Source organism: Trachurus japonicus, chromosome 10, assembly GCF_045865225.1.
Source record: "Trachurus japonicus isolate A0001 chromosome 10, Traja_1.0".
NCBI classification, from domain to species: domain Eukaryota; kingdom Metazoa; phylum Chordata; class Actinopteri; order Carangiformes; family Carangidae; genus Trachurus; species Trachurus japonicus.
In genome coordinates, this window is record NC_140916.1 from 25,594,572 (window position 1) to 25,611,504 (window position 16,933).

A 16,933-nucleotide genomic window follows, 5' to 3' on the forward strand; every position below is an offset into this window, starting at 1 on the left:
CCTGCTTCTTGTGTTGCAGCCTGGCCTCAGAGCTCCGAGGAGCCTTCGCTGTGGTTTGGAGCTGCGCTCGGAGCTCTGGCACTTTACACATCAGCTACATCAGACCCTCTATCTATTATATATCTGTCTGTCTGTATGTCACCATGTGTCTCTTAGTGTGTGTGTGCGTGCGTGCAGTGGAGCTGCACTGACTCGGGTCCCATGTTGACTGCAGTCAGCTTTGTTCAGTCGGCTCTATGTTAGCAGGTACAGAGGATTCCCTGAGGCTTTTAGCACATAGGCTCACACACATACACACACACATGGATGGTCACAGGGACACATGCAGCCGCACACCTGTGCACTGTCCTCTCTCTCTTGGTCCGTGTCTCTGCCTCAGTCCTGTCTCTTGCAGATTTTCTGCCAACAGATGGGGTAACATCGACTCACTCCTCTTTAACAAGTGAAGTCTCTGTCTCTTGCCTCTGTCTCTCCGGACATCTCTCTTTCTCTCTCTCTCTCTCTTTCACTCTGCCCGTCTCACTGTCTTTACTGCCTGGCTGCGCTGTAATCTCTCCAGTGCTAAAACGTTTATTCAACCACTCATTGCGAGGCATATATCACGCAAAAATCTTAAACGTTCGCTTCCTGCAGCCTCCCAGATGTGAGGATTTGCTGCTTCTCTGTGTTATACATCACTGGAAATTGAATGGATTTTGGTTTTGAAGTGATGGTTTTACATCTGGAAACATCACTCTGTGCTCTGGGAGATTATGATAGCCATTTTTCATTATTTTCTTCTAGATGAAACGGTGAATCGGTTGATAAAAAAAGAAAAAAAAAAAACCGACAAAAACACTAAGCTGCAGCCCTAGATCTTTCACTCTCTGTTTTCCTCTGGCCTGATCATCACACAGGCAGCTTCATTAGCCTGAAGGCAGTTTTCTCACCTGAGCCTCAACTCCTGCTCTGTCTATCCTCGCACATCACATCACATCACCGCACGCTTCCCTGTCCCTTTACTTCCAATGGCCCACCTCATTGGGTTTGTTTTGAGTCACCTATTTGGGATGGGAAGTGCTGAGCCTGCGGTAAGAGTTATTGTTTGTTTGTTTGTTGCCCCATCTTTGATGTTTGTTATTGTGCTGAGGAACACAGGGCCGGCTCAGTTGTCATAACTCTCTTCTGGGGGCCAGATTGAAAAGGTCAGTGAAAATGAAGCTCCACAGAGAATGAATGGACGCAGTGTAAGAGCCCCACACAGACACAGACGAGCCTCATACGCATATGTACACACATCTGCATAAACGCACACAGAGACACACACACACACACACACACACACACACACACAGTCCCTGTGAGCACTTTTTCTTTTACATGCACCAGCATGAGCAGCGGGTTCTCTGAGGATATATCGGCCTCCTCTGTTCATGTTCGTTAACTTGTTCCAAGGCTTTAACTCTGATTTCCCTTTTGGGTGGAGGGTGGGAGGGGGTCGCTCACAGATTAGTTCTTTAGTCGGTCTGGATTTCTGGAGCCTTGTGGCCTTTGACATGCCACAACTATCTCCCACCACATTCCGATCCATCCCAGCGCTTCTTTTATCAGGCAGCACAGACTGATTTGTGGCTGGTGGACCTTCAGATCGAGCAGGGCGACTCCTCTCCAGAGTCCAAAGTCCCATATCACCTTTGTAGATGACCACAAAGGCCACAGAGAAGACGGAGAGGATCAGTTTTATCATCAGCTGGGATTTAGCGAGTGAACCACGGTTCACCTCATGAGATTATCACTGCAAATGAAGCAAGACAAAAACATCAATGAGCCTCCTGCTGAGGAACAAACTCACCAAGAGACTCTCTGTGGGCATCTGTCAGCTGATTACACATGTAACCTGACAATACCGATACCACCCACTAATGTGGATGCTTGTGAGGAACACTACTGGGATTTATAATGCAAAGGCATTTCTTTTAAATAGAAACAATAAAGTGATAATCAGAGCTCCACAATTTGTTTTCTCTCTTGACAACCTGTAATTTCAGTAAGTTTCATCACAATAATAAGGAGCTCAGAACACTGTGTGTTTATTCATTGAGTATTGGAGAGCACGTTCTGAATGCATTTGCTGTGGAGGAAAAATAGTTCTGAACAATGAAAGTGCAGAAAAATATCACATCGTCTCACCAGTGATTCCAAACCGCAGGATGCAGACTCAGCAAGGGGTCCCAAGAAAAACCTGAGGGGTCACAAGGTGATTAACGATGATACGGATAAGGAAGAAAAGATTATATTTCTGTTGCACAACAGTCATACTATTTGACTTTCCTCTTATGAATAATGTTCACCTCTCCAGGCCTCTTAAAATGAGACAATCTGAGATGGAAAAATCTCCTATAATTTGTGGTGAGGGGTCACAATTCAAAAGGCTGGGAATCACTGACACAAATCATTTAAGTTGGCTCGCTGCTAGGCTTCATGTCTATGGCTGCATTTCACATTTTTCTTCACAGTAAGAGTTTGGTGGTTCAGTTTGTATTAATATGATCATATCATGAAGCCGCATGTAATTGTATAATTACAAAATGTTTTTTTTTTTTTCAGATTGTTAACAGGACCTGACTCAATATTTAGACCCATTTGTAATAATTAAGAAGCTAGGGACAGCAAAAACTAATTTCATAAATAAATAAATGCAAGGCATTAAAGGCAAATATTAATCAGATAGCAAGCAACTCAACATATTTCATCCATCCTTTCTCATACAAACTGTTCTCCTTATTTTATATCTTATCTATCTGATATGTTGAATTATTTATCCCTCTATTGTCATAAATGGACATATTTTTTGCAGCCGTTTGGTAGCAGTAATTTCAGGGCAGTTACTCTTAATATTCTCCACAGATAGTTATCTCTTCGTCTCTCAGTTTCTCTTGGCATTCTCCCCAAGTCTCTCCAGTATAAAATGATGGTTAATAGAGAATGAAAATTGAATAATATGCTCCATTTCTTTGTGTAGAATTTCCCAAAATGATCTCAACTCTGGGCATGGCCAAAGGGTACGTCTGAGGTAGAGACTGCATGGCTCTTAATTTGAAGCAGCAGCAGAAAGTGATCAGTCAGTTTCACAGAAGCTCCCCACATGGAATGAGGGTAGATGGGGGACCGATGAGGGAATACAGGAGAAGAGGAAGTCATGTTGACTGACTGTTGATGTGAATTAATGGGCTGCTGGTCGATGAGCGTGGGCATCTCGCCCACTATCTTCTGCGTTCAGAGAAACACAGGGCCGGTGATGGGATTAATGAAACACTAATGTGGAACTCCCCTTTGTCTTTAGCAAGGATAAAACTCTTTGTACTCATTGTTCACTACACACACAAGCACACAAGCGAGCCCTGTGCACACACACACACACACACAAGCACAAACACAGACACTCAGGTTAAGAGCGAGATAAACAGTAACTCCGCAACTCCCACATGTACAATATTAACCTTTAGCTTTAGTGCGTATGTGTGCTTCAGCATGTGTTGCAGCTCCCCTAACCTTTAGCTCTGACCAAGAGGAAGGTGAAATGCCAGTTTTTTCTCTCTGACCCATTTTCCTGCCTGCTTATTTCTCTAAACACGCAACATTTCAGCTGCTATTAGTCAAATGATGCACTGTCTGAGATGGGAGTTCAGACGCTAGTGTGTGTATGTGTGTATAAGTGTGTGTGCGGGTGTTTGTGTTTTTGTAGCTCTCAGGGCATGTTTGTTCACCTGTTAGTTTTGTGTATTCAGTGGTGTTAATGTGCGTTAGCCCACAAGGGTTGTGCCGTTTGTTTTCTTCTTCGAAATAATCATCTAATTGATGGCGTGTGACGTTTACAGCAAACAAAGAAAAATAACAGTTGAAACCATCTGAAAGGTTTCTTTTCCTCTTTGCGGTTGTGAATTTAGATGCACACAACTGCTGGTCAGCTGAAGCAAATAAACTGCAGGCCAGGCTTCTCCTTCTTCTCCTCCTTCTTCTCCTTCTTCTTCTTCAAGCTGTTTTTTCCCCCTGCACATGGTTTGTGTAAAATTGCTGAGGTTTTCTGCGGCTGCAGCTCAGTGATATCGGTGAAAAGAGCCATTACAGCCAATTAGCTACTCTGTCATTAGGGAGGGTTGTGTGGGCTACTGGCAACTTCTCCACACAACAGAATACATTATAGCTGGTAAAGTTGAAAAAGCTAATATCTAAAAATGTTCCATATTGAGAACAACAGAGTCACGCTAGGCTTAAATTTCACAGTCACAGCGTGGTTATGAAATTAATATGGGATGTTTTGGCTGCTGTCGTTGCAGCTCGTAACTTTAATACTATATGCAACAGCTTATAATATTATAAGCTTCAACCCCCCCACCCCCACAACCACCTCAGGTTGTTTTATTATGGCAATCGGCCGCATTCAGAATTCTATGATCTGCACTCCCCCGGTGCACACCTGTCAGATTATGTGGGTTTGGGCTTAGGAGCGTGCGTGCACATTTTGAACAGGCCTGAGTGTTTGTGTGTGTGTGTGTGTGTGGAGGGGAGGGGGTGTGGGGTGGGTTGGGGGCCAGCGAGTGCAGGAGAGAGGTTTGGGATGCGATGTGCTCGAAGATGAGTCTGTCTACATCTGTCATGTTGGAGTGCGCTCAGTCTGTTCATGTTTGAGACAGATGACTTGCTCTGCTCCCCAAGGTCCTCCTGTTATTCTGCATCCTTTATCTCCTACTGATCCGACAGACGGCCTGCACCGTGTGTGTACTTTTGTTTGCGTGTAGGCGTGGGTGTGTGTGTATGTGAAAAATTTCCCCATGTGCGCATCCTGTCTTATGCGATTCCTTGAGCACACGCGCACAGGACAATGTCATCCTCTGTTTTTGTGGTTGCACAGGGAAGTTTTGTGCTGTGGACAGGAGGGTGGTGTGGGGGGGAACACGGGGTTTTTCATCATGCTGATTTGGGAAATGGGGAGTGGAAAAAGCAGCAATGTAAAAAGCCCTACCCTGTTGGATTCACCGGAGAGGTGACACACAGGCACCCGCAGCTAAATGATGCAGAAGCTCTCTGTGTCTGCGGGCTGTGAGTGTTGTACAGACACGCACACACTGGCAGATACACACACAGACACTTTGGGAGCCGCTGACAGGTCCTCTGCAGAGGTTAAAAGCTGTCATAAGTAGTCTTGAAGCACCAGCCCAGTGGTACAGCCCATGGAAGTCCATAATGCGAAACCTTTGGCTCAGTAATCTGGGACTGCCTTGACTGTTATCCAGAAACTGTACACACATACACACACACAGTCAGAGACATGGACAAACACACAGAACCTCACACCATTAAAAAAAAAAAAACACCAATGAAAGTCCACATATTCCCAAACACAGGCAGACATACAAATTCACATTCATGCACATATCTGTCCAAGCATACGCACAAACACTGCATGTGCACAATTCAACACAGAGATGCTCAAATGCACACAGTTGCGTGGAGGCCAAAATACACACAAGAGACTCAGGTGACAATGTAACAGAAATGGCGAGGTGAGTGTGAGTGAGAGGGAGGCAAGCTGGCAGCCACACGCATACACACTCATACACACACAATCCAACACACACATATGCTTCCTCTGCTTCACAAAGAGAGATCACCTCCCACTTCTTCTTTTTTCCAAACTGAGCTCTCCTCCTCCTCCTCCTCCTCCTCTTCTCAACTCCTCACTTCATCACCTCCTTCCATATTCTCTCACTGACATATGCATGCACGCACACTCATCTCCATCCACCGTCCTACACACTCACTCACACACACACACAGACATGCAAACACACTTCAGACAGATCAAGTCTCACTCCTCCCCGGCTTGCACACTCGCTCGTCTTCAAAAAAAAAAAAAAAAAAAAAAAGAGGAATCTCCCGCTTCCTCTCCTGCCCCTCCTCACCCCGCACTCCTCTTTCCATCTACTCTCTAAACACCTCACCCCCCCCAACTACACACACACATAGACACACACACACCTCGTCACTTCACCTCCCTCCCTCCCTCCCTCACCCCTCCACAGCACCACCAACCCCTCCTCACCCCACCCCGCGCTATCCCATAGTGCTCTCTGCTGGGAGGATTTAGAGGTACCCTGTAATTTTGGTGCCGGAGGAGCTCTTAAGTCCTGCCTGATCTTCTGGCTACACAGGCAGCCAACGTTTGTGTGTGTGTGTGCATGTGTTATGTGTGAATATGTATTTGTGTGTGTGCATGCACATATCAGTGTGTGTGCTTCAGTGTGTGTTAGCTACTGTGGGTCCAAGTGCTTACATGTCTGTATTTTTTTTTTTCCTGCAACCATTTCAAGTGTGGCTGTATATGTGTGTGTGTGTGTGTGTGTGTGCGTGTGCAGCTGCACATGCTGTTTTTGGTTTTGTGTGTGTGCATGTGCACGCGTGCATGTGTGTGAGAGTGAGCAGTCTAATCAGTACACAGGAGAGGAGCTCCCCCTCTGGCTGTATACTAAAGCAGTGAGCTGAGCAACAGTTGTGTGCATTGGGCCGCTAACCATCTTAAACCTTGACACTAATGTTGCTACCTTCTTACCTTACGCGCAACAAAGCGGCTCCTGGGAACAGGCAGCACGCAACGATGTTAGAGCAGCTACATGATAATCCTTTGCAAAAAAAACAAAAAAAAAACAATATAGGAGGGGTTAAAAAAACATTACTGTTCAGCATGAAGATTAGAAAGTCAGCTGCGTCCACGCACATTACTCAAAACCACATTTATTTTAACCTAAATTCAATATTGGATTTTCAAAATAGCATGAAAAATGTGCGGCGCTAGTGTCAAAGATATGACTGTTTCTATATCGTCTGCCGAGTTCTATTATCCATAGAAACACGAGAAGAAAACACTGGCTGAGTCGAGTGTGCCTAATACATCTGAGATAATGTGAAAAGTCTGAATGAATTTTCTTTGCCCACTGCCAAACCTGCGGAGGAGACTACGTGGGAGAGACGGCGAGTGAGGGGTTGGAGGTTGATTACTGATTTCCATTTCTATTTCTAGGACAAAGAAATGGAGGGCTGATGGGCTGGGACATCTATTTAGATCCATTTCATTCTGCCATAATCAGGCTTTAGCCATGCCCTAATACTCAGGATTAGAAAAGGTTCAAAGTGCAAACATCCAGATCCCCCAGTATTATTCCAGTCTGCCAACCTCACTCTGTATGTGTTTGCATGTCTGTGTGTGTGTATTTGAGTGTGTATGTGTGTGTGTTCACGTGAAAGCTTGCATGCATGCCAGATCTGCTGGGGAGGGTTATCTCTGGAATCAGGCCCATAAACCTAATCTAACCCTCTCTGTGCTCATTCAGGAGTGAAATATTTTGTGCAAATAGGCTCGCTTTTCCTTCTCCCCACTTTGACTCTGGTTTGCTAATGTAAACAAAAACCGAGATAGGAAACATCGCAGGTATGAGAAATAGCCATTTCTGTTGTGACGCTCTGTTTGGTGCAGACACGTACAGCTGACAGGCTGTGTTCGGCTCCCTGCTTCGCCTCAAATGGATGAAACAGCTCTGTGTGCTGGTGTTTTTCCTTGATGCTAAGTGTGAGTGATCAGATCGCGGTTGTGCCTGTTTATGTATTTAGCTTCTTTTTTTTTTTTTTGGTTTGGAAATGTAGACATTATTATTGGTGGTTACTGTGACTACCCGCTGCCTGCTTGGCTCGTCTAAGTGGAAGTCTGAATGCTGTGGAGAATGGGGGGGCGGTGTGTGAAAGGTAGCCAATGAATGTCACCTCTCATCCACTTTCTCATTAAACAACCTGCTCTCTGTCTGTCACATGGGCTGTATCTATCCCCTCGTTCAGTGCTTTGGGCAGATGTTGCGCACGCTGGCACGCACGCGCACGCATAGACACTGGCATTGGCACGCACGCACGCATGCACACACACACACACACACACACACACACACACACACACACACACACACACACACACACACACACACACACACACACACACACACACACACACACACACTCGTACACATGAGCCCATTGCTCTGTATGAAAGCAAAACCCTCCTGGGCTGGACAGGAATAATAAGCAGCAGATGATTCATGATGGAGATGGGGAATGTATTCAGCAGGACCACCTGAGTGACCTCATTTAGCAGACCTGAGAATAAATATAGACCACCGCATCGCACTCTAGCCTTAGCTTGTGTCGTCTCGGCCAGTCAGCACTGCATCTCTCACACATCTCCCACTCTTCTCCTCGGAGCACCTCAGGGAGCAGACTTTCCCGTCTACCCTGAATGTCCTTGTGAAATCTGTGTGCATTTGTGTATATGGAAGTGTGCGCATTCATATATACATGTTAATGTGTTAGCAGTAGTGGTAGGTGTGCAGTATTGGAGCTGGGGCTTTTGTTGCAGGCCAGCTATTTCCCTTGTACGGTTTTCTCTTGGCTGATACATTTGTACTGTAGATATTTCCCAACATCAACATTTGGCACCTGGTTTCTCTTATGACTTCAGCAGCTGTAGATCTTTTGTTCTCTCACTAGTCACTCTGCGGCCAATGATCCACACCCACAAAGAGAGCCTTAAATCACATACAAAAATCCTCTTTGGAGCCGACCGCTTTATTAAAAAAAAAAAAAAGAAGAAAAAAAAAGCAACATTCCTTCATGCAATGACCAGTTCTTTTGGTATTCTGGACCGCTAACGTTAAACTGGTTTGCTCCACTAAATCATCAGCAGCAGGCTGGAAGCTTCTTTGTTCTTGGTCCTGTTGATGCTTTATCCCCTTGTGTTTTTATCTCCGCTGAGACACATACTGTAGGAAGACCCAATTCCCCAGTTTCCTCTTTCCAAAACATGACATGACCGTCGGCCTTTTAATATCGGGAAATCCAGATTTGGATTAACGTCAGTATGCCAGGATGAAATGAGGGAGAGAGGGTTAGAGAGAGGGAGAAAAAATTGAGTGAGAGAAAGAGTAGATGGAGTGACTGAGAGGCTTTCAGATTAAAAAAAAAAAAAGCTGGCAGTGTGTCCTTGTTGTGGAGTAGGGTTTCAGTCAGAGTTGGAGAATTGTAGCTGGCAATCATCTTTTTTTTTTTTTTTGAGTGAACCCTGACATGATAGATGTAAATACACTGATACCAGACGGGAACCAACACAGGAGCGCGTGGTGCTTTACGGACTGCAAGAGTTTTTTTTTTTACACACTCAACAGTTGCTCCTGTAGTAGATTTCCATCTTGAATAGTACTTAAAGATGGATTCACATAAGGAAATGTGGTTAAAATTGGACACGGTTAATCCGATTATGAATTTCCAGTGGTACTGTAAAGGCCTTGAATTATTTGACGTTTTAAATGGCCTGAATACAAACAACGTATAAAGCGATCATCTCTTTATAAATACAGCTCTCTTTCAGTTTTTAGCCTAAACAGGAGCCTCCCAAGACCAACTTATCATCATGCCACATCAGTAATGCAGGAGCCTGTTCAGCCAGCCTGAAGGAATAGTTAATTTAGATGACAGAAGCAAGTTAACATAAGAGAAGATTTGCTCTCCCTGAGTGGATGAAATTCATAGCATGACGCTTACTCTTAGTCAGATTATTCAGCGCCTTTGAGCTCGATCTTCAAAGCACTAATTTTTGTATAACATTGCCCTGGAAATTTAAAAATTGAAAGAAGAGGAGAAATTGGGTGGAAAATGGCAGGATGAGGTTAGCACGTGTGGCAGCGTCTGGGCCGTTCTGGCTGCGAGTCAGTGTGCCTTTAAGACTGGAAACAGGCCGTTCACCTCACTGTCTTTGAATGTTCCCGTTAGCAGAGACATGGTCCTTGCATAGACTTTACATAAATCATAAGACTCACTTAGCCCTGAGTGTTCATTCACATTAATGTCCCACGTAAATTTAAAATCTTTTTGTTCCTGCTGTGCACTCTTTCCTCTGGCCCCTCATATATACATTATATATATATATACCTCCGTATATATTTCAGTGTCGGGTTCACTCAGTCATGTTGAGTCTACAGCGGGGGAATTTGCCAAAGAGCTCCTGACACGATGTTATCACAATCATTCTCACAAATTATCACGTACTCCAGCCGCACTAACAAAATGTTGTGGTTCCCTTTGTAATTTAGAGCCTGAGTATGATCTGATAATGTAACATAATATTAGTGCAATTCATTATTTAGTTTTCTTCAATTTTGCTGGAGTACAAAGCTGAAATCCCACAGGGCAGAAAAATGTCAGCATTAATAATGCTTTGGAATGACAAGGCATGAATCAACTAGATGAGTCTTTCCGTTGCTGCAGAGCCAGATCCAGATTTGAACTCAGCTTGGTACAACATCAGTTTACAGCGGGGAAATGCATGTAGAAACATTGATACATCGTGCCAGCGAGACAAGTAACTGAATGTTTGGAGCGCATTGTTTTTGGATCCACCCTAACCGCCCCCACCCCCACTACATCTGTAGCCGAGTCTGCCGCTCATTGTGTCATCATTAGATAAGCACCCTCTCCAAGACTATCTCATCATAATGAGGGTGCCATCTGAAGCAATCACCCAGGGAGATGGTCATTGAGTTAAGAGGGAGGGAAAGGGAGGGGTAGAGCCAGATAGTGCAGATAAAAAACTAAATGAAGTGAGCGAAAAAACAGAGGGAGGGAGAGACAGAGTGAGTGACCAAGACGGATACTGTGGGGAAAAGAAACAAAAGCATTTCAGAGGAAGGGAGAAGTTAGTCCAGCAGGAGCGGAGATGGAGAGCATTTGGGGAATTCCAAAATTAGAGCTGCCATCGCATGCGCCCACACAGACGCACGCCCACACACACACACACACGTACACATATACACAACTGCCTTGTGCATAGCCACTCAGTGTAAAGGTCAGAGTCACACTCTGTCTCCCTAGGTCATTATCATGGGCCCTAAAATAGACAGCCAATTGTGTCACACTGTCTGAAGTGAATGTGACATTGAATAAACAACCCTCGACCCTGAGCTCCTCACTCAAGTCAGAGCCCGACGCACACTTACAAAACAAATGAAGAGAGGCTGACACGCACACACACACAGATACAGACACAGACACGCTCTAATATATAAATGTACGCACGAACATTAAGGGAGGCATTTAGCTCTCAGCACAACCAGCAAGTAATGACACATGTGGCTCAGAGGGAGTAAGCAGCTCGAGGACTTGGCAAGCAGCTGGAACTCTGGCTGGCATGTCTCACTGCTAAACTATGCACAGACTGAAAACACACACTTTCTCAGACACACACACACACACACACACACACACACACACAGGTCTGTCCATAGTCCTCCTCTCCACCTCAGCACCCCCCCGCCCCCTTCAGTAGCCTCTAATGTTGTTCCATTCATTTGACTTCACTTTATTGTGTTAATGAGAGATACCGTTGAGAGGAGCTGCCGGTTGATTGAGGGTGAGAACGGCTAATCACTGGAACAGCTAATCAGTGCTTGTCGTAAATATTGATTAGTTCTGTGTGTTATGGACGTGCTCATTAACCAGTGTGTCATCTTCTCTCCTCCTCTTTCTCCTGCCTCCCCTCTCTTTACTCCCCATCACTTCTTGTCCTACACCTTCTCCCCTCTATCCCTTTGTCTCCTTCTCCTTCCCCCTCCTCCAGCAACCTCCAACGGCACAGTGGAGGGCCTGGAGAACCGAGAGGGAGGCGTGTGCAAGAGCCGAGCCATGAAAGTCATCATGAAAGTCGGGCAAGGTAAATGTGCGCTCACCTCACATGTAGAACACAATACAGCAGTGCTGCCTCAAAGCCATGTTTCACTTTGGTGTGACATTTTCATTTATCGCCATGTGTGCCTAGCGTGACTTTGTCCGCCACCGGCCTCTGACGGGACTCGCATTTCTGAAACTGTAAAGTTGTGTTATGAAATGAACAGGCCACCAGCGTTGAAGCTTTTACGTTTTTTAACTGCTGTAGTCTTATTACTTTGAGCTGGGTTTTGCAACTTTCATTACTGTTGCATCATAATGACACGTGACTCACTTGAAAATAAAAAGGAACCCAAGCAAAATATCTCCTCAATTTACTTACTTTTACATCAAATTTTACATTTGCATTTGATGCACTGTAGCTGAAATCTGTAAAAATCTTAATATTATGCTATTCTGATTATTGCAGTTAAGCGTCCCTGTATATAAGAAACCACGCATCTCCACATGTGGTGATTTAGAGTCTTACTTAAGTGATCATTCATTTTGGAAGAAAAAAAAATCTGTCAACAAAATTTGTCAACAATTATTACTTAGCATTGATAACCGTTTTGTGTGAGTAATTGATAACACAGTTAAACGTTGCGTTAATTATTTTTAATGACATACAATTACACACTTAAACAGATAACCCCAGAGTGTAAAGAAACCTTTATGTCTGAGAATGTACATGGGTTGGGCGACGTCACTGATTTATGGTGTACGTCGATGACAGAGATGTGTCATCTTTGCATACCAGTGACTCTGAGGTAACTGCCCCTTTAATATATGCAGTTGTACCAGGTCATTGCAGGCAATGCTACAAATCAATAAGCAGGACTACTTTATGGACTGCACTATTGGATTTATGGGATTTTTGCTTCAATGTGATGTAGTGCTCTGATTTGTTCGGTGTAAGTTTGCCATAAAAGAACTTTCCCATCCGGCTGGTTTCTCAATTAAATCATGATATGTCTCAATATTATGGTGTAAAATTATGATAGAAGATTGTTACCATATCAGTCACCTCCACTGACCATACACAGTAGTTTTGAGCACATCTATTCATATTTAAATTCAGTTTGCACAAACAGTGTAGAAAATTGGATAATTTATAAGAAACAATAGCACATTGAAGAATGGCCCCACTTCATCTTCTGATGTTCCTCAGCTGCTTCTCAGCTCGTTTATTACACAGTCATCACTGAGTGAAAATGTGTTTGAAATCACAATGTAAGAGCACAGTCGGGATAAGTCATCTAAAAATGCTGGAAGTAAACAAGAGAGTTTTGTTTAGATATCCTTGGACACAACATTTGGTTTGCATCACACATTTCACTTTTAGACATACTTTTACTCAATACGTGGACATCTATATCCTGATTTTGACAGTGTACAGTACACAGATGTGTTACTCCGTAAACATTCCCCCCTTCCTTAGTATGGTTGTTTTGACCGAAACAGACACTAACCATCGTCTCAGAGGAACATCTGCCCGCCACGATGATCTGATTCAGCTTAGATGCTGGATCTCAACATGTCAGAAATAAACTGACTTTCTAAGGAATCTGCAGATAGAAAAAGAGGCAGAGAGAGAGAGAGAAAATGTGTGTGTGGGTGTGTGTGTTTGTGTGTGTGTAGGCCTAGTGGGTTGACAGCAGTGTATCCTGGCAGTCAGAGGGAGAATAGAAGCTAACAAGCTGCTGATGCTAGCAAGGTCTGAGTATGAACAAATTCAGCAGATACAGAGAAAAATACCCACTGCCATCCCAGAAACAGGCAGGCATCACATTATCTCTCCATGTAGGTCAATTAGAGCATCCGACAGCCTGGGATTGCAACACTATCGCCAAATGACAACACGTCTGCATGAGTGCAGGAAACACAGACTTTTACACTGAACTATTACCTGAGAGGAAGGAAAAAAAAGAAAACAACAACTCTCTGAGCATATTAATGAAATTTGAAAGAAAACGTGTCATTCGAGGAAAGTTCTAGGAAAGTTCCTCTCGGCTCCTGTCTGTGTGTGTTCCTGCGGCTGCCGGCTGTTCCTCAACCTCGCCAGAGCCATGCACTCATTTCCCAAAACGGTCTGAAGTGAGCTGTCACTCACAATCGATGTGCCCTAAAAACCTTGTTAGAAGAGATGCTGCTGGCCCAGCTGCTACTACTTTTTAAAAATCTATTTCTGTGGGTGGAATTTTTGATGCATAATGTGCCCACCCAACCCAGTAACTATTTGAAGAAGGGCCGTGAGAAATGAGAGCATTGACAGAAACTTTGTTTTGACTTTTTCTAGGTGATTGTTTTCCCCTGCAAACATAAAGCAGGCACTATCAGGACTGCAATAATGACTGTTTTCATTATCGGGGGAAACTGCCAATTATTCTAATTAACATGTGAGAAAATACAGAAAAATGAATAATGTAAATTCCCACAGCACAAGATGACACATTTAAATTACTTGTTTTATTGGACAATTTACAATTTGAGTGCATTCATTAAAGTACTGTGCTTAAGAATGCTTTTGAAGTAATTTTACTTTGCTTGAGTATTTCTATATAATTTATTGGATATCTTGACCTAAAAATGAAGTATTTTCCATGTCATCTGAATAATACTTAACTTTTAAAGTTGTTAAGAAAGCTCCACATTGACTAATTACAATTGTACTAAAAATGCTGCTTATATTTGCAAGATTTTGTTTTTTCATGTAAAAAATCTGAATATTTTCTCCGCCACTGTGATCCAACCATTTTCAGTTTTATGCAAACAGGTCAAACCCAAATATATTCAGTTGACGAAGAAAAACAGCAGTCCCTCATTTATCAGATCATCATCTCTCTGCATGGAAGAGATATAATTTGCTGTCTTTAAAAATAGGTATGTTTTTGATTGGCTCCAATAGGGCTGAAAGTATTTGCTGATTAACTGGCTAAAGGGTTGACAGGAAATTCATTTGATTGCATTTGATTGCCATTTCATGCAACAAATTCATTTATCATGCTAAAAAAATTCAAACATTTTCAGGTTGTAGCCTCTGAAAACTGAAAATATGCTGCTCTCTCTTTGGTTTTGTTGAATCCAAAATGGAAATGAATTTGGCTCCTGGGCTGTTTGTTCATCACCTTGGGCTCTGAAAAACCGTGATTGACTCACTATTTTCTGACATTTCAATCAATTTATTGAAGGAAAAGCCCTCAAAAGAATGCTCAGTAATGAAAACAATCCTTATTTGCAGCTTTACCCTCAACCTTCAGCGGCCACACTAGATTGTTGTTTCAACAAACACAAAAAAAAAACCTGTGCTCCGCTTGGCTCTGGCCCAAGATGCTATTGTGTTTAGGCCACATTTCCGCTGTCTCCGTATCTGAATGCCAACACTTTTCTCCAGCCAATTCCCCAAGATCGTCCCATATGTCCACTCTTACTCCTTTGCACTTTGCACTATGTATCACATTTTGGTGACTCATCCTGCTGTGCGATATGAGCACATTCTTTTAATGTTACATTTGCATTTTCCTGTTAAGACACTCCTGCGGTTTAATCACGTTGAATCATCCATTTGTGGGAAGTTATGCGCCCTGACACGCTGATATCTAATTGTGCTTTAAATGCCTCGTGTTCCGTCTTTTGTCTTGATGTAAAATGTGAAGTTAAAAGGAAGAGAAATTGAATGAACAGGAAATATGGGCAGGCCATATTTTATACATCTATCGCCGTTCAGCGGATTCTTTCTCCTCTACCACATCATGTCACTGCGCTCATTAGAAATATGTTGACTCACTGCCTCGCACGCATCTCTGCCCCCCACCCCCCACCCCCCACCCCATTTTCTCTCCCTTCTATACTTCTCAACATATCTGTCTCTCCTGTGTCGCTCGATCACTGTCTCCCTCTCTCCTCCGCCTCCCCCTCCCGCCTTCTCCCTCCTTCTGGTGGGTTGGCAGTTCTGAGGTAGTTGCTGTCTGCATAGCTAAGGGAAATGTCAGCAGTACACACAGAAAAATGGGTCAGAACATTACAACGCTCCCCGCACATGCTCAGTGGTTGACACACAGTGCCGAGGCTATATGCATGGAGTGAATCAGATCACTGTGTCCTCTCATATCCTCTGCCATGCGTGAATGTTCCCACTTCTCACTCCTGTCTTTTCTCATCAATTATTGACGGCACACAACAGCTCACGGCTATGTTCACCACTGCTGCAATCAGTATGGTGCAATGTGGTGGTGGTCTGGACACAGAGAGAGGATAGAAGAGTAGGGGGGATCGATTTGTCTAAAATGTTATTTCCGCCAGAAAACAAACAAAAAAAAGAAGTGGACACTGCCATGAATTTATCTTCCTTTCCTTCTTTGTCTGTCCTCATTTTCCTGTCTCTTTTCTATCGTTCAATCTGCCAGACGTTCCACACCCGAATTATTTCCCTCCGCGAGTCTCGGACAAACTGGGTTGGAAATAGAAAATACTGCTGGGCTGTCAGGGCCTTCTCACTCACACACTCACAGTCACATATGCACGACCACACACACGCCACACAAACTTGCCACGAGGGACTCAAATGAAAATTGCCTCCCCACATGCCTCACTCTTCTGTTTCTCACACACACACGCCTTGAGCAAGCCTTTGGGCAGATGCAGATAAGGCATGATAGAGGAGCAGCATCAGATAGGCGACTGTGGAATCCATCTGACCGGCATCGGTAATAGTTTATAACAGCGCTCTGTCTGCCGGCCCGGCCCTGCTAAATAGCCGCGCCGTGGACCCACCGGTGTTTACCGCACAAAGACTTCAAAGTGCATGTGCTGGAATCACAACAGACAGACAGATAAACTGTCTGTTTCCTTTGCCTTCCCCTCAGAGCTTATGCAACCCCCTCCCCACTTCTCCTCTCCTTGCCTCCCCTCTTCTCTTCCTGTCCTCCTATTCTCTCCTCTTCAGAAGTGTGCCTCATTCAGGCAGAGTTAAAGCCAGAGCAATAAATAAGGCATATTATGGCCTTTTAACGTGATGAATAATGTAAAAACAATAAAAAGTTAATATATAACTACTTTACCCTCATTCTGCCATGCCTAAGTATATTGTAAGTATACTCTGGGTGTGTGCTTACGTGTGTGCATGTGCGTCTGTGTTTGTGTGGGAGAGTGTGTTACG

General features: G+C 43.9%; 1 protein-coding gene across 1 annotated transcript in view; it reads left to right on the forward strand.

The window, feature by feature from the left end:
• The window catches only part of efnb1 (ephrin-B1), a 60,392-nt gene that overhangs the window by 36,524 nt on the left and 6,935 nt on the right, over positions 1 to 16,933 (forward strand). The window contains exon 3 of the mRNA XM_085788374.1: positions 11,690 to 11,782. Within this exon, the coding sequence (XP_085644500.1) occupies positions 11,690 to 11,782 (93 nt within the window). The remainder of the gene's footprint in view (positions 1 to 11,689; positions 11,783 to 16,933) is intronic.